At 40.0% G+C, this 24,954-nt stretch overlaps 1 protein-coding gene across 1 annotated transcript; it reads right to left on the bottom strand.

Moving 5' to 3' along the window:
- Nucleotides 1-23,290: 23,290 nt before the first annotated feature.
- LOC142171474 (nuclear transcription factor Y subunit B-4-like) lies at nt 23,291-23,818 on the bottom strand. Its single transcript, XM_075233833.1, has one exon. It carries the CDS (start codon nt 23,816-23,818, stop codon nt 23,291-23,293), a length of 528 nt encoding a protein of 175 aa, XP_075089934.1.
- Between the last annotated feature and the right edge of the window lie 1,136 nt (nt 23,819-24,954).

Genomic DNA, 24,954 nt, shown 5'->3' with positions numbered 1-24,954 from the left:
TAGTCAACTCTAATTGCACTTGAACGACCTCCTTTTTCGAGGCGAGGATGTCCATATTCTTTTTGAATTTTTCCGCCTTGGCCAGTAGCTCTTCTACCTGCGAATTGAGTCATCCGATCTGTTCGAGCCTCTGTCGTACCTGTAGAATCGGATCGTTAGTGGTTATCTCCAATTCATCTTCACTATCGTGAAGAATTCGGAATACCTGCTCAACCATCTCCTCGTGTTCATCCCTAGCCGTTTCCAAATCTGCCCGAAGCTTCTCACTAAGAAGTTTGTAGGAGTCACTCTTCTCAGTGAGGTTCCGAACTTCAGCCTCATGCTCCTCCCGGATTCAGAGGAAAGCCTCGTGATGCAGCACCGAAGCCTACAAACATGGAAAAAGATGTTAGAATTGTCTACAACTCTAAGTGTAAAATAAACAGCAGAGATACCATCGAAGTTACCTGATTCAGAGCATGTTGGGCCTCATTGAAAAGGCAAGCGAGTCCTACCGCATTCATCACAGCTTGATACTCTTCGGTTACCAAGGACCGAAGGTAACTAGCAATCCCCACGGAGGGAGAGAAAACCCAGGCATCCTCCGGAGCAGAGAGTACTATTTTTCGCCTACAATCGGGATTAACACTCGGGGTCGGAAATCGGTCCACCAATTTTGGGCCCGATGAAGATCCGACAGCACCTGACCATGATGTTTTCTTCGGTACCGGTAATTCACCGAACCCGGTAATATCCTCCGAAGCAGCGGACTCGAGTCCATCCAAAAAGCCATGGATATCAGTCGACTCCTGAATACCCTCGTAAGATCAACCTTCCAACATATTGGCCTCACGGATCATAGTATCCAAAAACTGAGGGGATCTAGTAATATCGATTATCCCAAGCTTGTCCCTCGAAATATCTTCTGTTGCCCGAGAAGTCTTGCCCTCGGTCTCTCCTTCAACCATCTCAGCTCGAGACGGAATAGTCTCGGCTTTTCCTTGTTCAGGAATTATGGCCAGGGCTCCCTTATCTACCTCTGCCGATTTGGAGGATTGTTGTATCACAACATTAGCCCGTATACAGACTAATTCCTCTTTTCCTTCTTCGGGCTCATCCCTTAATCAGCGGATCGAGTCCGGGGGCATGATACCGGAGCCCCCCTTGGGCTTGTGAGATTTCTTTGCCAGTTTTTTCTTTTTCGAGACCGGGGAACTCGGAGCATCTTTTCTCTTCTTCTCTTTAACCTGCTTCGGGGCACGGACCTCTTCATCACTAGATGAGCGCCTCATAGCAACGTCATTCCCAAGTCCTACAAAGGAAAAAAAGGGGTAAGCAAGTAAAGAAGATCAAACGATAATCAAACTAAGAAAGAGACTTACCATGACTGCGAGACTCCCATCAACCCTTTGATAGTTCCATCCAAGTGCGCTCAGAGTACGGTCTCTGTAGCACCAGACTTTCAACCCATTGTTTAAGTTCCGAAATCGGTTCCGGCATTCGAGCCACACCTATAACAAGAAAGAAAAAGTTGGTCAAGAAAATGAAAGGCAAAGTCACAAATTAAACGCTCGAAGGGAAATAGTACTCACGATTCATATTCCATTTATCAGAAAACGACATGTCATCGGCAGGGATCAGGTCCGAGGTTTTGACTCGAATAGATCGGCCCATCCAACCTCGATCACGAGTCTCGTCTATACTCGAGAACGACGCTTTGGTGGCTCAGCGAGCAAGCTTGATTAACCCTCCTCGATAGAGTCGGGGACTATAAAGGCGCATAAGGTGATCGAGGGTGAAAAGACACCCCTCGATTTTTCTTGAGAATAATCAGAGGAAATCACTATTCTCCAGAAATAAGGGTGGATCTGGCCAAGGACCACATCAGATCTTTTGCAAAAGGCGACGATGACAGAGTCTAATGGACCCAACATGAAAGGATAAGTATAAACGCTTAAGAACCCTTCCACGTGGGTAGTAATTGATTCCTCATGCAATGGGACTACCACATGCTCGTCGCCCCAGTTGCATTCCTGCTTTACTTTATCAAGAATTTTCTCGGTGATTGTACATTGTACCTCGAGATCGGCTCACATCGGCCCATTACCGAAGAAGGTTTTTCAACCTTAAAATCGATGACAGTTGAGCACCCTACCAGAACGAATTCTTCGGGGCGGGGCTCTGCCGCATCCTCGCCGCCGGTGGGTCTTGATGAAGAAGCGGCCTCTTTTTGCGGCACTATTTTGGAGGTTTTCGCTATTGATGATCAAAGGAAAAGAGAATTAGGGTTGTATGCGATGTAAAATGTATGAAGCAAAGGGATTTTCTGAAGAAGATGCAAGAGTAGAGGAGAAGCTTTTGAGTAAAAAGTTTGGATCAGGATGAAAGTTTGAATATTTATAGCTTGGTGATGACGGTTCAGAATCGGTAGTGGCCGACCAACGACCGACAGGCATTTAGTGCCTTGGTAACTAGACCGATGGGATGTTTGTTACATACGTCATAATCGGGCGCGTCGCTGACATCATCATCCACCAAGTTGGAGTTTGGAAATTCATATCGTTTCTCGTCATCTTCTTTCCAAGAAACGAGGGGACTATCTATATACGGTCAAAACCGAGTTTGCCCTTCGTATGACTAATCGAGATTGGAACATGATGGTCCGAGATTCATCATTGTAATATCGAGCCATGATACGAAGTTAGGTTGTCGAGCTCGAGCCCCAAAGACCGATCAATATCGAGATCGGCCAAGACCGAGCTGGAGACCCAAAGACCGATCAATATCGAGATCGGCCAAGACCGAGCTCGAGACCCAGAGACCGATCAATATCGAGATCGGCCAAGACCGAGCTCGAGACCCACAGACCGATCAAGATTAAGATTGGCCAAGATCGAGATCGAGCCAAGAAATAAAAAAGCCGTTATAGCCGCAATTGGGGGGAGAATCTCAGCGAAAATCAAGACGCAAATCAAGGAGAGACTAATTAATTAATCTATCATGGGATCCTCACTATGTATTTTTAATTATATCCAAAATAAAATTTTTCCACTATATTAAGGGTTGTTATCATTTGTAGAAAGCAGGTCAGATTCATTAAGATTTATAGAACATCAAGCAAATACTATCCTTTTTTGGGTTTTGATATTTAGTCATATTGTTCTTCTATCAATCACTCTCCATTCAATTTGAAGGTGATAAAACTTGAAGACTCAGACTAACTAATTCATTTGGTTTGCATTCATTTCTTTTATAGCTAATTTCGATATTTATTTACTTATCTTTCCCAATTTGTACAAAGTTATACCACGTATCTTTAGAACTACGTATAAATTCAATTGCTATCCGTTTTTCGAGTAAACACATATACTAAGCAAAGAAGGAGATACAGCACTTAGCCACAAAATACTCGGCAATCTAACCAAAAAGAAAAATATTACATGCACAAAGATTTTAAGGGAGGAAGATGTTTTGAAGTCTGCCGATCATGGGGTGATTTTAGAGTTTGGATAGAAATTTTCTTGGATCTTCTTTCTCTAAATCTTAAAGATTTAAACTTTTACAAAAAAAACAAAAAAAAAACATACAAAATATTAGAAGTGCTTTTCCTTCACTTTTATCTTTCAAAAAGGACAATACATAGCAAAGCAATGGAGCTCAGTTGAGGTATTCAGACCCAAATCGTCACTTTTTTGCCGTTCGAACTTCCGGTTGTGGTTCTCTGTTGTAGTTCCAGTATTGTTTTTACTGTAGCTGATTTTTATATTTTTGCAGGATTAATTTTCAAGAAAATTTTCGCCTAAAGGTCCATTTCTTAAATTAGTTTTAATTTTTGAATGCTTGAGTTATTTACTTTTCATAATTATGTGTGATTGAAGGTATAATTTTAGTCTATTTTAGTTTAACTGATTCTCTGTCTTTTTTGTGTTAGGATTAAAGTTTTTTTTTATGTCTTTCTTGTTGATGTTTATCCTTATTGAATTTAAAATAAAGTATCACCTATTAAGTTCAGTCATTTCTTTAGTTTAGATCTTTGAAATTGGAGTAGTTTTATGTCTGTTTATGAGAGTTACGATAACATTTCTTTATATGTATAACTTTATCTTTTGAATTCACTGTCTTGCTTATTTTAACTAGGAATATAAGTCATAAAATTAATTTATGTGTAATACCATGTTCGTGATTTTCCTCTTTTGTTAGTAAAATAAATCTTTTGATGTATAATGGATGGATATGAAGAACGTAGGACCATATGAGGTTTAGCTTGCGTCTAAAATGAAGGTTCGTCAATCTGATTCATTCTAATGTTGAGTAGGCTTTTTTTGAATTTAATATTATTTTACTCTTCTAGTTCCTGCTAAGGTAGTCTAGTAATAATCACAATGAGGCCATATCATGCTTTTGGGGGAATATTTCTTTCATTAACATTCTGTTTATTTAGCTTTAAATGTATTCGCTTTAAACGTGAATTTTTGAGTTATATTTGTATCTTTACTTGCTGAATTTTCTTTATAGTTAAGTATGAATTTGACAGGGATGTATATACTTATTGGATTTTTCATCGTTATAAGGCCATTAATCACTTAGTTGAATTGGATAATTCAGGCCTCGAAAGTTCAAGTTAGCCACGACATTTGGCTGGCAGCAAGTTTTAATTGTTAGGACAAATTACGTTATAATTGGCTTTATAAGTGTTGATAACTTGTAAATCCTAATAGTTAAATCACACATTTCCTCCATAATAATATTCTTTCCATAATGCAGGCTTTACAATAATCTCAAACTAGCTTAGGACAATAACCCAATGAATACGTTAGTATGCTTTTAGGCGCACTCTTAATTAATTGAATCATCGCGATTTTGTATACGTTCGCGTGACATAATTACGATTCCCAAAATTAAAACTAAGGTATGCGTTCGCGCAACTTTGGGCGAAACAATCTTAAAAATATTAAAGTGTTATTAATTGTGTACACGTACGCGTGACATGATTCATGACACACCAAACAAAACGAATACACGTACGCGTGATTCGTTTCAAGATAATTCCATAATTATAAATAATCAAGCAATTAAAAGCAGTTTAAGACAAAAGTGCATAAAGTTCCCTAGAACCTAAAATATCCAGAATTGGTTAAGCTAGGTATAATTATTAAAGCGACCGTGCTAGAATCACGGAACTCGGGAGTGCCTCCCACCTTCTCTCGGGTTAACAGAATGTTTTACCCAGTCTTCTGTGTTTCGCAGACTTAACAGAGTCAATTTTCTTGAATTGGGATTTTAAAATAAATGGTGACTTGGGACACTGTAAATATTTTTTTTAAGTGGCGACTCTTTAAAATAAAATAAATTAATCCCTTTTCAAATAATGTCACTTAAATTGAAAAAACTCCTTTGGCACCATCCCCCGGTAAAAAGGAGATGTGACAGTTATATGCTTGCTTCCGCTGCGCATGTTCTAATAATTGGTATCAGACGCCGTCTTACATCTAACTAGATAATGTAATACAACATGGTGTTAAAAACGTGATTGTTTTAAGTAGTATTTTAGTTCTGAAATCATGGATTAAAATACATAAGTATGAGCAGTGGTGTTCTATTTCATGAAAATAATGTTGTTTTTCCCATGTTTGTTACGTTTTTTTCCCATGATAACAGTGATATTTCTTTTATAAAAACGAGACTGTTATAATAATATTTTGAGTTCTGAAATCATGGATAACATACATAAGTATGATATGTGGTATGATTGAGTCAAAATAAACAGTAGCCTAAAAAAATGCCAAAAAAAAACAGATTTTGCAAATAGGTCATGAATTTGGAATTCTGAAATTCTGTCAAACTCCGATTGACCTCAAATTTGATAGGTTCATCAGAAACGACCTAGTGGGAATTCGGGGTCATTTAGATGGGTTTTTGGCCCTTTTCTATTTTCTGAAAATTTGTTTTATTAGATATTTTTATAAGAAAACAGTGGTGGTAGGGTTCAATCCCTATGATTTCCATTCATGTTTTACAGTAATATAATGAATTTATATGTTGACATAGGTCTTCTTCCACATCAGATAAATTCATTATAGTTGATTACTATAGTTTTGCCTTTAGTTGTTTGATAACTTGTATTAACTCTCCAACTGAATTACATGTTGATTCAATGAAACTAAGGTTTATAAAAGTGATATTTACCTATCTTAAATTGACAGTTTACTCTTTATCTGAGTTGGTCCTGTTTTAATTTATGGGGTAAATATCTTACATAACTCATATATTTTGCATGAATAGTTAAGTTTCCCTATCGAAACTAATTGTTCAGTGAGCATGGCTATATGCGTAATGTGTTATTATAAATTTATTACTCTAATTGCATAACTAATGATCTATTTAATGTGAATATCTCTCATATTAACCATGTCTTCATTCAACCCACTTACCTCAATTTTGAACCAAAACAAGTTAGAAGGACCGAATTATGTTGACTGAAAAAGGAACCTTGATATTGTACTAACTTCTGAAGGTTACAAATTTGTAATCACTAAGGAGTGCCCAAAAAACCCTGATGAAGATGCTACTGATGATCATGTTAAGGCCTATGATAAATGGGTCAAGGATGATGAGATGGAGCGATGTTACATTCTTGCCTCTATGGCGAATGTTTTGCAACATCAACATTAGTCTATGGGGTTTGCTTATGACATGCTCGAAAGTCTCAAAGAGATAATCGTGCGGCTAAGCAGAGAGCCATGAAAGGCCTTTTGAATACCAAGATGGCTGACGGATCATCGGATATGGACTATGTTCTGAAGATGATGGGTCTTCTGAATGAACTGGAGGTCCATGGAGCTGTGATTGATAAGGAATCTCAAGTTGAGATGGTCCTGTAGACCCTGACTAACAGTTTTCAATAATTTCGCTTGAACTATAATATGAACAAAATGAATTTGTCACTAGTGAAATTATTGAATGAGCTGCAATCGGTAGAATCTATTATCAAACAATAAGCTCCTGTTGTGGCACTGAATGTTGAGAAAGCTTTGGTTTCTAAGCTGATAGGCGATAACAAAAAGACTAAGGCTCACTAGGTTTTGGCACCTGGAGGTGCGACTACTGGTGTGAAAAAGACCAAAGGAAAGTGATATCATTGCAAGCAACCTAGGCATCATAAAAAGCAATGCCCTGCCTATCTGGTAAAGCTGTCTCTACCATATTTTGGTGTGTAGATTCAGGAGCCACTAATCATATATGCACTACTTTGCAGGGGTTTCAGGAAACGCGACGGCTAAGTGAGAATGAAGTTTGCGTTTTTCAAGCCAACGGCGAGCCATCACCAGCTTTAGCATTAAGAGATATTAGAGTTTCGTTTAGTAGTGATAGAGTTTTAGTTTTAAAAGATGTTCTCTATGTACCTTCTATTAGAAGGAATTTGATTTCGGTTTCGAAAATAACATATGCTGGTTATAATGTTTATTTTGCTAATAACTCTGTTGTTATTAAGTTTAATAAACATTTTATCTACACTGATGCTAGAGTACATGACCCTTTTATTCTTGATATATATCCTCGTGTACTACAACCAAAAAAATTAAATAACATTAATCAGCCACATAAAAGAAAATGTATTTCTAAATTGAGCCAAACTTATTTGTGGCACTTACATCTAGGTCATATAAATCAAAATAAGATTTCAAGATTGGTTTAAGATGGACCTTTGAATTCATTGAAAGTGGAGGCACTGCCAACATGCGAATCCTGTTTAGAAGGTAAAATGACCAAGAGACATTTTTCCTCAAAAGGAAATAAATCTAGCAATAAGTTAGAATTAATTCACTATGATTTGTGTAGCCCTATGAATATACAAGCAAAAGGTAGTTTTGAGCATTTTGTGACTTTTACAGATGATCACTCAAAATATGGATACATTTATCTGTTACGCCGTAAGTCTGAATGCTTTGAGAAATTCAAAGAATTTAAGACGAAAACGGAAAAATGACATGATAGACATATCAAATCATTGCGATCTGATCGTGGTGGTGAATACCTTTCTGTGGAATTCATTAAATACTTATTAGATTGTGGAATTATATCTCAATTATCTGCTCCTAGAACACCACAATAAAATGGTGTGGCAGAAAGAAGAAATAAGACCCTTATGGAAATTGTTAGATCAATGTTAAGTTATTCCGAGTTGCCTTCTTCTTTTTGGGGATATGCTTTAGAAATAACAAATTATATTCTGAATTTGGTTCCTTCAAAGTCAGTACCTTAAACCCCAGCAGAATTGTGGACTGGGTGCAAGCCCAGTTTGCGGCACATTTGGGTTTGGGGTTGTCCAACACATGTGCTGAAAGGGAAAGCGGATAAATTAGAATCACGGACAGAAGTGTGCATTTTTATTGGATATCCAAAGGGAACTAAAGGAGGTTTATTTTATTGTCCCAAAGAAACGAAGGTAAGTGTTGCGACAAATGCCAAATTTTTAGAAGAGGACTATTTAATGAACCATATTCCTAGAAGTAAAGTAATTTTACAGGAATTAAGTAATGGAGTAACTAATGACTCATCTCTGGAATGTATCCCGGAAGCCCGTATTGATATACCACTGCATTATTATAGTGAGAAAAATGTCAATAGGTAGCAGAACGCACAAGAATAATTGTCTGACTCACTACCCAAGGTAGTAGGAGTAATGTTGAGCAACCTCAGATTGTTGAGCAACCTGCACTTTAGGAAGAAGTTAATGATATCCCAGCACCGCAAGGTGTGGAGGATAACATTGAGGCTTCAGTTCCGGGAAATGATATAACAGTTCAACAACAAAATCAAACTGCACTTGTAGTGACTAGTCGTAGTGGGAGAATTATTAGAAAACCTCCCTGGCTTGCTCTCTTAGGAGAATCATATGATAGAATCCCTGAATAGTCTAATACAGAACCTCTTAATTACGACGAATCACTACAAGATGCAAACACTGATAAATGGGTTGTTGCTATGAAATCTGAAATGGAGTCCATGTACTCTAATCAAGTCTGGGACCTTATAGAACCACCTACTGGAGTCAAACCCATTGATTGCAGATGGATCTATAAGAAAAAGAGAGGAGTGGATGGAAAAGTACAAACTTTCAAAGCTAAGCTTGTTGCAAAAGGGTTTACCCAAAAAGAAGGAATCTATTATGAGGAAACCTTTTCGCCAGTAGCCATGCTTAAATCCATTAGGATTCTCTTATCCATTGCTACTCATTACTATGATGAGATTTGGAAAATGGATGTCAAGACGGCTTTCCTTAATGGAAGTCTTGATGAGTGCATCTATATGACACAACAAGTTGGTTTCATAAAAAAATGGCAATAAGAACATGTTGTGTAAATTAAAGAAATCAATTTATGGATTAAAATAGGCTTCTAGAGCATGGAATACTTATTTTTGCATATCGATTAAAACTTTCAATTTTGATCAATGTGAAAACAAGTATTGTGTTTATAAAAAGTGGGATGGATATAAAGTTACATTTTTGGTTTTGTACGTAGATGATATCTTGCTCATAGGAAATAATGTGAGCATGTTGAATTCAGTAAAGGAATAATTGTCCTCGCATTTTGATATGAAATATTTAGGACAAGCGACACATATCCTTGGGATCAAGCTTATGCGAGATCGCAAGCGAGAGAATATTAGGCTTATCCCAAACGGTAACGACCCGGACGGTCGTTTTGAGTGTATTAGCCCCGATCCCCTATTTACTATTTTTTCCGTATCTGTTTCTGCTTATGTGAATTACCGGGAGGTCTTGTTTTTGGTTTCAGAGTGATTTGGGATACTTAGTCCCTAAAACGAAAGCTTAAGTCTTAGGATTTTGATTGTAGTCGGACTTATGTGAAGACGACTCCGGAATGGAGTTTTGCCGATTCCGTTAGCTCCGTTGGGTGATTTTGGACATAGAAGCATGTCTGGACTGTGAATTTGAGGTCTGTAGCTAATTTAGGCTTGAAATGGCGAAAGTCGAATTCTTAGAAAGTTTAACCGGGGAGTTGGCTTTTTGATATCAGGGTCGGATTCTGATTTCGAAAGTTGGAGTAGGTCCGTAATATTGAATATGACATGTGTACAAAATTTGAGGTCAATTGGACGTGGTTTGGTAGGTTGCAACGTCATTTGTGGAATTTGAAAGTTTAGAAGTTCATTAGGCTTGAATACGGGTGTAATTCGTGTTTGTGTTGTTGTTTGACGTATTTTGAGGGCTCGACTAAGTTTGTATGGTGTTTTAGGACTTGTTGGTATATTTGGTTGAGGTCCCGGGGGCTTCGGGTGTGTTTCGGATGCTTAACGGATCGAAATTTGGACTTGTGCAATTGCTGAGTTTCTGGTGCTCTGGTGTTTCACACCTGTGAGTGGGGAACCGCATGTGCGGACACGCACGTGCGTTAGGCCAAGCACAGAAGCGGGGGTTGAGGAGATGGTCAGGGGTCACATTTGCGAGGGGATTTTCGCATCTGCGAACTCGCAGATGTGCTTGAAGTTCCACAGATGCAGAGAGTGAGATGAAGGGGTGAACGCAGAAGCGGACCATTGTCTGCAGGCGCGCACACGCAGGTGAGACCCCTTCATCGCAGATGCGGACCCAACCCTCTAAGTCATTTCCGCACCTGCGAGGGAAATTCCGCAGGAGCGGCGTCGCAGGTGCTATAGTTTGTCCGCGGATGCGGAAGAACTGGAAAGAAAATTGGATTTCGAGGGTTTGATTTCCATTTGGATTTTGGGATTTTGAGAGCTCGGTGTGAGGCGATTTTTCGAGGTTTCTTCAAGAATATTATTGGAGTAAGTGATTCTAACTTGGATTGGACTATATTTCATGAATCTATTGCTATTTTCATCATCTAATTAGGGATTTGAGTTGTAAATTTGGGAAAAAATGCTAGAAACTTCATAGGCTAAAATTTCGAGTTTTGGAAGTTTATGTGAGGTTGGATTCGAGTAATTCTTGTATGGTTGGACTCGTGAGTGGATGGGTGTTCATATTTTGTGACTTTTGTCGGATTTCGAGATGTGGGCTCGGGGGCCGGTTTGAGCCTATTTCAGATTTTGGCTTATAGTTTTGTATTTTTCTTGTGGAATTGATTCTTTTAGCCTATATTAATTATATCGTACTGCTTGTGGCTAGATTAGGGGCGTTTGGAGATTGATTCGAGGGGAAAAGGCATTGCCGAGTAGGATTTTTGCGCAGGTTGAGGTAAGTAACAATTTTAAATCTGGTCCTGAGGGTATGAAACCCTAGATATTTGGTATGATGTGACTATTTTGGAGGTGACGCACATGCTAGGTGATGGGCGTGTGGGCGTGCACCATGGGGGATTGTGATTTGGTCCGTCCCGTGAGACTGTAAAGTCGAATAGCCTATTGTTAATTACCTGTTCTCTCTGTGTTATAGAAATTTGACTGCAAATCATGTTAGAAATCATGCTTAGGCTATGTGATGGTACTGTTGGGACCCGCAGAGGTCGCGTACTTGTTGAATTATTTGTTAATTGTTGTCTTGTACTCAGTCATGGTTTTACTTGCGTATCACATCTCAGTCTCTTCTTGATTCTTATTGATACACTATGTTATTTTTGTTTGGGTTGATCTTTATGATTTCTAAGAGCCCGAGAGACTAGAAAGGTTGGTGGCTGAGTTAGGTCCTGAGTGCCGAGCTGTGAGCTATATGTGTGTATATGGATCGGGTTGCACATCGTAACGAGCCTTAGGGCTGTATATATGGATCGGGTTGCATGCTGCAATGAGCCTCAGGGATGTATAAATATATGGATTGGGTTGCACGTTGCAACAAGTCTTATGGTTATTTATATGGGATCGGGCTACACGCCGCAGTGATATAACGCTTGGGCTGAAAGAGCCCCTCCGGAGTTTGCACACCCCCAGTGAGCGCATATACCTATTGAGTGTGAGTACTGAGGGCTGAGAGCCGAGTGATTGAGTTGTTGTGACGAGTTGAGTGTATGTTGCCCTGAGAGACTGCACTTGTTTTTTATTTGTCGATGCACTTAGTTGCTATCTATCATTGTTGTGAAATTTCTAAAAGATTCTATATCTGGATTACCTGCACTATAACTGTATAAACTGATTTGACTTGAACTGTCGGATTTGAAAGCATGTCTATTCTTTGCTGGATTTATTGAAAATGAACTGTATTTGTATAGCTCGTCACTATCTTCTCAGTTCCTTATTTATTTTTGTTACTTGCTGAGTTGGTTGTGCTCATGCTACACCATGTACTTCATGTGCAGATCTAGGTGTGGTTGATCACGGGGGTCGTTGAGTTCGTGCGCGATCGAGTACCGGAGACTACGAGGTAGGTAGCTATTGACGTCCGCAGACCTTGTCTCTCATTCTATGTTTTCTTTCTTTTTTGTATTGATATTTAGACACAGTTTATATTAGACTGAATATCTAGATGCTCATGACTAAGTGAAACCCAGATGTCGGGCTATTTTTCCGCACTTATGCTTTGGGTTTTACCCCATTTTTATGAAAGACTCAGGTCATTTTAAATATATTAATACATTTTTGTTAAATGTTGAAAGTGTTTTGGAGATGTCGGCTTGCCTAGTATCACGTTAGGCCCTATAATGATGGGTTAGGTTTTGGGTCGTGACAAGTTGGTATCAGAGCCTATGTTACATAGGTCTCACGAGTCATGAGCAGGGTTAGTAGAGTCTTGCGGATCGGTACGGATACGTCTGTACTTATCTTCAAGAGGTTGCAGAAACCTTAGGAAAAAAAAACTTCACATTCTTGAATTCTTGTCGTGCGAATCTATTGATTCTGGTGACTAAACTTTTGTTGTTTCATTCTCTCATAGATGGTGAGGACTCGTACTATGGGGCAGGACGGACAGCCACCAGTACCTCCAGCCAAGGCCGCGAGAGGCCGAGGTCGTGGTAAAGGCTGCTGTAGGGGCAGAGGTGCAGTACGCACAACAGCTGGGGCAGTACCTGCAGATCCACCAGTTGCCCTAGTTCAGGAGCAGGCACCAGTTGTGGATGAGCCTGTGGGACCAGCTCAGACAACACCTGTGCCTATTGTGATTCCAGGCCTTCAGGAGGCCTTAGCTCAGATTCTGACCGCGTGTACCAGTCTTGCTCAGGTGGTCTCTGTTCCGGTCGCAGTAGCCACTTCTCAGGCCGGGGGAGGCGCTCAGACTCCCGCCGCCCACACACCAGAGCAGGCGGTACAGAGATTCCAGACACTGGGGGCACCACCAGCCCATCCGGTTGTCGCTGCTCAGGATTATGTGGTTCCTGCTATGCCTGAGGATGAGTAGCGTAGATTGGAGAGGTTTGGGAGGCTCCAGCCTTCATCTTTCAGTGGTGCAGAGGGAGATGATGCACAAGATTTCTTGGACAAGTGTCAGAGGATACTCTGTACGGCAGGTATTCTGAAGACCAGTGGGGTCTCATTTACTACTTTTCAATTCTCTGGGGCTGCCTTCAGTTGGTGGGAGGCTTACGAGAGGCGTAGGCCGGTCGGTGCAACACCCCTTACATGTCAGCAGTTCTCCGTTCTTTTCTTGGAGAAGTTCGTGCCTCAGTCCTTTAGAGAGGAGCTGCGCAGGCAGTTCGAGCAGCTTCGTCAGGGTGATATGTCCATGACGCAGTATGAGATGAGATTTTTTGAGTTGGCCCGTCATGCTATCTGGTTGGTTCCCACAGACAGAGAGAGGATCAAGAGGTTCATAGATGGCCTTATTTTTCAGCTGCGATTGCTTATGACAAGAGAGAGAGTATCTGGTGCTACTTTTGATGAGGTTGTCAACATTGCTCGTCAGATTGAGATGGTTCGCAGCCTGGAGCGGGTTAAGAGAGAGGCCAAGAGACCTCGTGGACAGGGTGGATTTAGCAGTGTTTCTTCTGGGGGCAGTTCCACCACGGTAGGGGTCGTCCTTTCAGACATGCTCAGACGGCTCGCCCAGTTCACTGTGGTGCATCATCTGGCCATTGTTCACACAGTTATCAGCAGGGCCATTCATCTCTTAGTGTCCTCCCAGCTCAGAGTTCATCCCGTGCTCAATCGGGTCAGGGCTCGTCTATGCCAGGTCCTGGAAGACCAGAGTAGATCCCTTGTTGCTTAGTATGGTCAATTTCGACGTGATTTTGGGTATGGATTGATTGTCTCCATGTCATGCTGTTCTAGATTATCACGCTAAGATCGTGACGTTGGCGAAAACGGGGTTGCCAAGGGTTGAGTGGAGCGGCTCCATAGACTATGTTTCCAGTAGAGTGATTTCATACTTGAAAGCTCAACAGATGGTTGAGAAGGGTTGTCTATCTTATCTGGCCTTTGTGAGGGATGTTAGTGCAAAGACCCCTACTATTGATTCTATTTCGGTGGTGCGAGATTTCCCAGATGTATTTCCTGCAGACCTGTCGGGCATGCCGCCCGACAGGGATATTGATTTCGGTATTGATTTGGTGCTGGGCACTCAGCCCATTTCTATTCCACCGTACCATATGGCACCGACTGAGTTGAAGGAGTTGGAGGAGCAACTTCAGGAACTCCTTAATAAGGGGTTTATTTGGCCTAGCGTGTCACCTTGGGGTGCACCAGTTCTATTTGTGAAGAAGAAGGATGATACTATGAGAATGTGCATTGATTACAGACAGTTGAACAAGGTCACAATCAAGAACAAGTATCCTTTGTTGCGTATTGATGATTTGTTTGACCAGCTTCAGGGAGCGATGGTGTTCTCCAAGATTGACTTGAGGTCAGGGTATCACCAGCTGAAGATTCGGGACTCAGATATTCTTATGACAACTTTCAGGACCCGATATGGCCATTATGAGTTCCTTGTGATGTCTTTTGGACTGACCAATGCCCCACCAAAGTTTATGCATCTGATGAACAATGTGTTTCAGCCTTATCTTGACTCGTTCGTTAGTGTATTCATTGATGACATCCTGGTGTACTCTCGTAGCCAGGAGGAGCATGCCCATCATCTGAGGATTATGTTACAACAGTTGAGGGAGGAGAAGCTTTAGGCAAAGTTCTCCAAGTGTGAGTTTTGGCTCAGTTCAGTGGCGTTCTTGGGGCACGTGGTGTCCAGTGAGGGTATTCAGGTAGACCCAAAGAAGATAGATGCGGTTTAGAGTTGGCCCAGACCATCCTCAGCCACGGAGATTCGGAGTTTTCTCGGTTTGGCTGGTTATTACCGTCGTTTTGTGGAGGGCTTCTCATCCATTGCATCGCCCTTGACTAAATTAACCCAAAAATGTGCTCCTTTCAGGTGGTCGGAGGAGTGCGAGGGGAGCTTTCAGAAGCTCAAGACTGCTTTGACAATGGCTCCAGTTCTAGTTCTACCATCAACTTCTGGTTCTTACACAGTGTATTGTGATCCCTTGTGGATCGGTATTAGGTGTGTTTTGATGCAAGAGGGTAGAGTGATTGCTTATGTTTCGCACCAGTTGAAGCCCCATGAGAAGAACTATCCTGTCCACGACCTTGAGTTAACAGTTATTGTTCACGCCTTGAAAATTTGGCGGCACTATTTGTACGGGGTCCATTGTGAGATTTACACTGATCATCGGAGTTTGCAGCATCTGTTGAAATAGAAGGATCTTAACTTGCATCAGTGGAGGTGGTTGGAGCTTCTTAAGGACTATGATATCACCATTTTGTACCATCTCGGGAAGGCCAATATGGTGGTTGATGCCTTGAGTCACCGGGCGGAGAGTTTGGGGAGCTTAGCATATCTTCTAGCAGCAAAGAGACCATTGGCATTGGGTGTTCAGGCCTTAGCTAGCCAGTTTGTTAGATTGGATGTTTCTGAGACGAGTCGAGTATTGGCTTGTGTGGTCTCTTGATCTTCTCTTTATGATAGTATCAGGGAGCGTCAGTATAATGACCCCCATCTGCTTGTCCTTAAGGACACAATCCAACACGGTGATGCTAAGGAGGTCACTATTGGGGATGATGGTGCATTGAGGATGTAGGGCAGGCTATGTGTGCCCAATGTAGATGGTTTGTGTGAGTTGATTCTCCAAGAGGCTCACAGTTTGCGATATTCTATTCATCCGGGTGTCGTGAAGATGTATCAAGACTTGATACAACATTACTGGTGGAGGAGAATGAAGAAGGACATAGTGAAGTATGTAGCTCGATGCCTAAATTGCCAGCAGGTGAAGTATGAGCATCAGCGACCAGGTGGGTTGCTTCAGAAGTTAGAGATTCCAGAGTGGAAATTGGAGTGGATCACTATGGATTTCGTTATTGGGATTCCACGGACTCAGCAAAAGTTTGATGCAGTTTGGGTGATTGTGGACCGGCTGATCAAGTCAGCTCATTTCATTCCTGTGATGACTACCTATTCTTCCGAGCAGCTGGCTCGAGTGTATATCCGTGAGATCGTCAGGCTTCATGGCGTACCGATATCTATCATTTCTGACTGGGGAATGCAGTTTACATCATGGTTCTGGAGGGTCGTACAACATGAGTTGGGTACTCGAGTGGAGTTGAGCACAACATTTCACCCTCAGACGGACGGATAGTCCGAGCGCACTATTCAGATATTAGAGGATATGCTCTGTGCGTGTGATGGAGTTTGGGGGTTCGTGGGATCAGCTCTTGCCACTAGCGGAGTTTGCCTACAACAATAGTTATCAGTCGAGCATCCAAATGGCACCGTATGAGTCTCTGTATGGTAGGCGGTGCAGGTCTCCAATGGGTTGGTTCGAGCAGGGCGAGGCTAGATTATTGGGTACAGACTTGGTTCAGGATACTTTGGAGAAGGTTAGGGTGATTCAGGATAGACTACGCACAGCACAGTCCAGACAGAAGAGTTATGCGGATCGAAAGGTTCGCGATGTTGCATTCATGGTTGGAGAGCGGATCTTGCTTCGGGTGTCACCCATGAAGGGTGTTATGAGGTTCGGAAAGAAGGTCAAGCTGAGCCTGAGGTTTATCGGTCCATTTGAGGTATTGCGACGTGTTGGGGAGGTTGCTTATGAGCTTGCCTTGCCTCCCAGTCTAGCAGGAGTTCATCCAGTATTCTATGTTTCTATGCTCCAGAAGTATCACGACGATCCTCCCAGTCTAGTTGGACAAGGATTTATCTTATGTTGAGGAGCCGGTGGCGATCTTAGATAGGCAAGTTCGAAAGCTGAGGTCGAAGAATATTGCTTCTGTGAAGTTTCAGTGGAAGGGTCAGCCGGTCGAGGAGGCGACTTGGGAGACCGAGTATGATATGCGCAGCCGTTATCCTCATCTTTTCACCACTTCAGGTATGTCTCTATGCTCGTTCGAGGATGAACGATTATTTTAAGAGGGGGGGATGTAACGACCAGGCCGATCATTTTGAGTGAATTAGCCCCGATCCCCTATTTACTATTTTTCCCGTATCTGTTTCTGTTTATGTGACTTGCCGGGAGGTCTTGTTTTTTGTTTCAGAGTGATTTAGGATACTTAGTCTCTAAAACGGAAGCTTAAATCTTAGGATTTTGACCATAGTCAAAGTTATGTGAAGACGACTCCGGAATGGAGTTTCGTCAGTTCTGTTAGCTCCGTTGGGTGATTTTGGATTTAGGAGAGTGTCCGGACTGTGAATTTGAGGTCTGTAGCTAATTTAGGCTTGAAATGGCGAAAGTCGAATTCTTGGGAAGTTTGACCGGGGGTTAACTCTTTGATATCGGGGTCGGATTCCGATTCCAAAAGTTAGAGTAGGTCCGTAATATTGAATATGACATGTGTGCAAAATCTGAGGTCAATCGGATGTGGTTTGGTAGGTTTCAGCGTCGTTTGTTGAATTTGAAAGTTTAGAAATTTATTAGGCTTGAATCCGAGTGTAATTCATGTTTTTGTTGTTGTTTGACATGTTTTGAGGGCTCGACTAAGTTCGTATGGTGTTTTAGGACTTGTTTGTGTATTTGGTTGAGGTCCCGGGGGCCTCGGGTGTGTTTTGGATGCTTAACGGATCAAAATTTGGACTTGTGCAATTACTGAGTTTCTGGTGTTCTGGTGTTTCGCACATGCGAGTGGTGAACCGCAGGTGCAGACACGCACGTGTGTTAGGCCAAGCGTAGAAGCGGGGGTTGAGGAGATGGTCAGGGGTCGCAGGTGCGAGGGGATTTCCGCATCTGCGAACCCGCAGATGTGCTTGAAGTTCCGCAGATGTGGAGAGTGAGTTGGAGGGGTGAACGCAGAAGTGGACCATTATTCGCAGGCGCGCACACGTAGGTGCGGCCCCTTCATCGCAGATGCGGACCCAACCCTTTAAGTCATTTCCACACTTGCGAGGGAAATTCCGCAGGAGCGGCATCGCAGGTGCGACAGTGTGTTCGCGGATGCAGAAGAACTGGGCAGAAAATGGGATTTCGAGGGTTTGATTTCCATTTCGATTTTGAGACTTTGAGAGCTCGGTGTGAGGCGATTTTTTGAGGTTTCTTCAAGAAGATTGTTGGGGTAATGATTCTAACTCGGATTGGACTATATTTCATGAATCTATTGCTATTTTCATCATCTAATTAGGGATTTGAGTTGTAAATTTGGAAAATAATGGTAGAAACTTCATAGGCTAAAATTTCGAGTTTTGAAAGGTGATTTGAGGTTGGATTTGAGTAATTCTTGTATGGTTGGATTCGTGAGTGGATGGGTGTTCATATTTTGTGACTTTTGTCGGATATCGAGACGTGGCTCGGGGGCGGTTTGAGCCTATTTCGGATTTTGGCTTATAGTTTCGTATTTTTCTTGTGGAATTGATTCTTTTAGCCTATATTAATTATATCCTACTGCTAGTGGCTAGATTCGGGGCATTGGGAGATTGATTCGAGGGGTAAAGGCATTGCAAAGTAGGATTTTTGGGCGGGTTGAGGTAAGTAACAGTTTTAAATCTAGTCCTGAGGGTATGACACCCCGAATTGTTTGTATGATGTGACTATTTTGGAGGTGACGCACATGCTAGGTGACGGGCTTATGGGCGTTCACCGTGGGGGATTGTGATTTGGTCCGTCCCGTGAGGTTGTAAAGTCTAATAGCGTATTGTTAATTACCTGTTCTCTCTGTGTTATAGAAATTTGACTGCAAATCATGTTAGAAATCATGCTTAGGCTATGTGATGGTACTGTTGGGAACCGTAGAAGTCGCGTACTTATTAAAGTATTTGCTAATTGTTGTCTTGTACTCAGTCATGATTTTACTTGCGTATTACATCTCAGTCTCTTCTTGATTCTTGTTGATACACTATGTTATTTTTGTTTGGGCTAATCTTTATGATTTCTGAGAGCCCGAGAGACTAGAGAGGTTGGTGACTGAGTTAAGGCCTGAGTGCCGAGCTGTGAGCTATATGTGTGTATATGGATTGGGTTGCATGCCGCAACGAGCCTTAGGGCTGTATATATGGATCGGGTTTCACACCGCAATGAGCTTCAGGGTTGTATATATATATGGATCGGGTTGCACACAGCAACGAGCCTTATGGCTATTTATATGGGATCGGGCTGCACGCCGCAGCGATATAGCACTTGGGCTAAAGGAGCCCCTCCGGAGTCTGCACACCCCCCAGTGAGCGCAAGTACCTATTGAGTGTTAGTATTGAGGGATGAGAGATGAGTAATTGAGTTGTTGTGACGAGTTGAGTGTCTGTTGCCCTGAGAGGCTGCACTTGTTTTTCATTTGTCGATGCACTTAGTTGCTATCTGTCATTGTTGTAAAATTTCTGAAAGAATCTATATTCGGATTACCTGCACTGTAACTGTATAAACTGATTTGACTTGAACTGCCGGATTTGAAAGCATGTCTATTCTTTGCTGGAATTATTGAAAATGAACTGTATTTTTATAGCTCGACACTTCCTTCTCAGTTCCTTATTTATTTCTGTTACTTGCTGAGTTGGTTGTACTCATGCTACACCCTGCACGGCATGTGCAGATCCAGGTGTGTTTGATCATGGAGGTCGTTGAGTTCGTGCGCGATCGAGTACCAGAGACTACGAGGTAGCTGCCGGCGTTCGCATACCTTGTCTCTCCTTCTATGTTTTCTTTCTTTTCTGTATTGATACTTAGACACAGTTTGTATTAGACTGGATATCTAGATGCTCATGACTCAGTGACACCCCGATGTCGGGCTATTTTTCCGCACTTATTCTTTGAGTTTTACCCCATTTTTATGAAAGACTCCGATCATTTTAAATATATTAATATATTTCTGTTAAATGTTGAAAGTATTTTTCAGATGTCGGCTTGCCTAGTATCACGATAGGCGTCATCACGACGGGTTAGGTTTTGGGTCGTGACACAAGCACTTTATATTGATACTATTCTCACCAGGTTTAGCATGTTAGATTTCAAGAAAAGTTTTCTTCCTTTTAGGCATGGAATCTCTCTGTCAAAAGATCAGTCCCCATAAACGACTGCTTAGATAGAAAAGATGAAGACGGTCCGTTATGATTGTGCTGTAGGGAGTCTCATGTATGCTATGCTATGTACTAGACCTGTTATATGCTTTGTTGTTGGCATGGTTAGTAGATTCCAGTCTAATCCTGGACGAGAACACTGGACTGCCGTTAAACATATAATCAAGTACTTAAAATGGACTAGGGATTATATATTGGTTTATCACTCAGGTGATATTGCACCCATTGGCTATACTGATTCAGATTTCCTGTGAGATAGAGATTCTAGAAAATCTACCTCAAGATATGTTTTTACCTTAGGAGGTGGAGCCTTAAGTTGGAGGAGTATCAAGAAATCATGTGTTGCTGATTCCACCATGAAAGCTGAATATGCCGTTGCCTCTAAGGCAGCTAAAGAGGCTGTTTGGCTTGGGAACTTTCTAAAAGAGCTTAATGTAGTTCCTTCGGTTCAAGCACCAATTGTACTTTATTGTGACAATAGTGGTGCAGTTGCAAACTCGAAGGAACCAAGAAGCCATAAACGGAGTAAACATATTGAGCATAAATATCATTTAATTCGGGACATAACTCAGAGAGATGATGCAAACGTGTTGAAGATTGCGTCATAGAACAATTTGGCAGACCCGTTTACAAAGGGCTTGCCACATAAGATTTTTGACAAGCATGTAGAAGGAATGGTATTAGAGTTGTAGACACATCGTTATGTGTCTAAGTGGGAGATTGTTGGGATATACTATTAACCATGCAGTTTAGTTATAGTATTGTTTTTTATTCTTCATGGAACAATTATTTATTTATTTTATTTAATTAAATAAAGTATTATTTTAAATAGATTATTTGTCCTTTTGTTATATAGTAGACAATTTAATGTATGGAGTCTTAGCTCATGCACAGAAGATTAAATTGTCGGTTCTCATAATTAATAACCTATGTTCACAATAGAATATATTATTGGGAAAAATATCTTGATGATTGTCGCACAAGATTAAAGTATAATTTATCTTGATTATAGAAATAATTTCACTCCAACTTCTTGTGCTAGTATACTTAATGTATATTGACCGGACCAAGCAGAGAAAAAATATTTTTGTACTGAATATATATAAAATATTTTCTCGGATTCATTAAATGAGCTTATACTCCTAATCTTGATATAGTTATTATGATCAATGTGATTTGTTTATTGTTCTGATTTATCAAAAGGTACAACTCTATTCAGAGTTAGTGTATGCCTAATAGATTGGACAATAACAAATAGCATTTGTGAAATAATAATTAGTTGATAGAGTTTGTGACTCGGTTTTGAGTTTGATGATACCCCTTTATGTAAGCTTATAAGTTTTCATATGAAGGCCCGGTTGGTGGATTTTGTATCCGTCACATGAAATGGTTTAAGTGGAATTGTAAGGAATTTAATTAGTTGATTAAATTAAATTATCAGTGGTTTAGTTTAATTAACTGATATTTGTAATCTTAACATGAGGAGTTAAAATAAGTGTTAATGAATTTCGAAATTCATATCGAGGAGTTTAATTGTAGTTTTTAGTAGAATAAACTACGATTAATTATAGTAGGATTAATTCATCTGAACTTTGAATTAATACTATAATTGGTAACCTCTTATTGTTTATGTGGTCCCTGCTATACCTAGTAAAAATCTGGATAGATTTGGGTAAAAAGTGACTTGGGAGAAAAGTTATCCTTTTGAGTTAGAGTAAGATTCTACTTGCACATAGTAAAATCCTACACGTTTCTAAGCCCCCTTTTTGGCTTAATTTCGGGTCTACAAAAGAAAGACCAGTTTCACCTAATAACCCACTCTTTAGAGTTGTATTATTTGCCCATTCAAATAAATTTCATCCAAGGTCTTACATGGAGCATAGCAGAAGACTGCAACCCTGGATTCTTGCTCTGTGGAGGACCTGTGCAACGTTTTCCAGAGGTTAGTGCTTCTAATCTCCGTATTGAATCATTATCTAGTTTATATATTTGTGATACCTGGGTTATATGCTTGCTTCCGCTGCGCATGTTCTAACATGTTTAACTTGAAATTCTGCTAGGGGCAAGAGTGGATAAAAGTTTAAGATCATCCACTTTGGGGCTATTTGTATATTTCACCCAAAAAATAGTGGGCCAATCTTTTAGTGGGCCCGCCCTAACCCATGGACCCGTTTTCTAAAGCCACATAAGTTTTTTTTGTAAAAACACATCTTAAAAGACAGAAAATATGGACTATTGTAGAATCAAATAGGACTTCCAATCTATTCTCCAAGTCTAGGCTTGAAGCTTGTTCGTCTATCAATTTCCATCATATTTACATGCTTTGAATTTGCTTATAATGACAAGCTGATTTTTATTTCACCAATAAGCAAACTTTCTTGATGTGAACCTTAGATAAATCTTGTGATTTCACACCTATCTCCTAATAGTTCAACTTTTACGTAATGACAGTATGAATGTTATCCACTTGGTGATAATTCGGATATTTTAAGATTCATTCATTAGTAACACCACAAGTGATTTATTTGGATAAATTCTTGAAATCACAGATACAATATTGTATTTTTCTTTCTTTGTCCCTTTCAGTAATAAGGTATACTTATTTGTCCGTCTTTCCACTTCTTCCCTGCTATGAACATGGGCGGGCGGAAGTAGAAATCGAGCTACTAGTACTCAAATAGCTAGTAAGCAAAGATTCTCTTCAGACTTACATGATATATAGAAGAAAAAGAAGAAGATGGAAATGCAAATTTACTCATGAATACACAGCTAAAACATTTCAAAGTGCTTACTGTAATAACTTAAGAAGTATCTCTAAGCTCTCAAATCTGAGCCTTAAGAACGGAGAAACTCCTTATAGAAAGCGCTTTCCCCTTTATAGTTCTTTCCATTTTTGCACCAGATCCTGTAGTCGGTAGGTCAAATCCCTCTGTTCAAGTGATCGAGTTGAAGCTTTGGGAATAGAGCGGAGCGAAGTCGGGAAGAGGAGTAGAGTCCAGCTTCTCTTTCCCTTTCTTCAATAATATTGTTTCCACCAACCTTATTTTGGTTAACTCTTTCACCTTCTATCTCTCTATGCTTGTGCAAATACCTCTTTAATGGCTCAACATAATCATCAAATCCCAAACTTCCCAAAGCCCAACAAATATCATCTCCATTCACAGTCTTTCTCTTCTCATTGTGACACTTATCTGAGGCTTCTCCAGTGACAAAACTAATAAACTCAGAAACACATTCTTGCATAGTTTCTTTAGCTTCTATTGAAATCTTGGCATTTGGTGGTAGAATTTGCTTCATAATTCTCCCAACATTAGCTATTGGAAGTAATCGTTCTTGCTCCTTAATCACTACATCTTCAGTACTTGAGGAACCACTAATTGAATAATTGTAAGATTTATGACTTTCTCTATCATATTTAGAACCTAATATGTTGATATTATCAACCATCTTTTTCTTTCTATAAGGAGAAACCTATAACACATGTCTGTCTATAGTTTGTTTCTTTATAAGCACATTTGCATTTTATTATGTTTAATGAAGAGCTTAACTTTTATCAGTATAAGAAATATTTTAGGTCAATATAAGAGATAATTATAGTTAACTAAGTTTATAATAATTGTGAAACACCTAAAAAATAAGTTAAGACCTATTAGAACATGTTAACATGTATATATTTATTTTTTATATTGTCAGTTTATATAAGTTAATTCCTTAAATATTATATCAAAACCGTGCAGAAGTTAAAACTTGTGATGCATATCAGAATGTACAAAACTTAAAACTTTATAATAGAGTGTAATATTGCAAAAGATTCGATAAAATATACAAATTAAATAGCATCTATACGAAATGTAATGGCAGGCAGATTCTCGTTGATGGCACTAAGTTAGGTAAATTTTTACTTATGTATGTTATTCGAGGATACAAAAGATGGTTTTCTAGGTTTTATATGTATATAATATTGCTTTCATCAATTAGTGATTATATGGTCCCCTCTCCATTCTCTTCTAATTACTCTTTAAGTTGAAAGTGGAAACCCTTGAGTTTGATGACCTACTAAGTAGGTTTTGACAGAAGAAAATTGTCACTTTGGTCTCCAAGAAAGAAGGGCGGATAATAATATATAGGTTTAGCTGGCATACATGTGTCTTGATTTGGCAGGCAAAGTTGAGTAAATTAATGAAAAATAGGACACTAATTATTGGTGCAGAATTATTAATTAAGTTACATGTAAGGATTGGAACTGTGTCTTCTAAATTATCGTGGCACTCAAGCGTTAGCAAAATGACTTTTTTTTTTTTTTTTAAATATTGGGAAAATGACTTGTTGGATTATTTAGAAAATTATATAAAAAAAAATTATTCACACTCAATATTTATACTAGCTTAATAAATATATAACATGTGTCTTTATATATGTTTACCCGAAAAATCGGATAACGTTGAATTTATGTATGGTTCTAAGGGTAAGTAGATTCCTTTGATCTGAATATAACAATACACGTATTTATGACGCAAAATAGAAAATGATGAACAAAGATACTTATTGAGCTTTAGAAAGACAAACACAATGAATTCTTAATC

Source organism: Nicotiana tabacum, chromosome 17 (assembly GCF_000715075.1).
Source record: "Nicotiana tabacum cultivar K326 chromosome 17, ASM71507v2, whole genome shotgun sequence".
Classification (NCBI taxonomy): domain Eukaryota; kingdom Viridiplantae; phylum Streptophyta; class Magnoliopsida; order Solanales; family Solanaceae; genus Nicotiana; species Nicotiana tabacum.
Note: the sequence above shows the minus strand (reverse complement) of the source record. Positions and strands in the feature narration are given on the sequence as shown.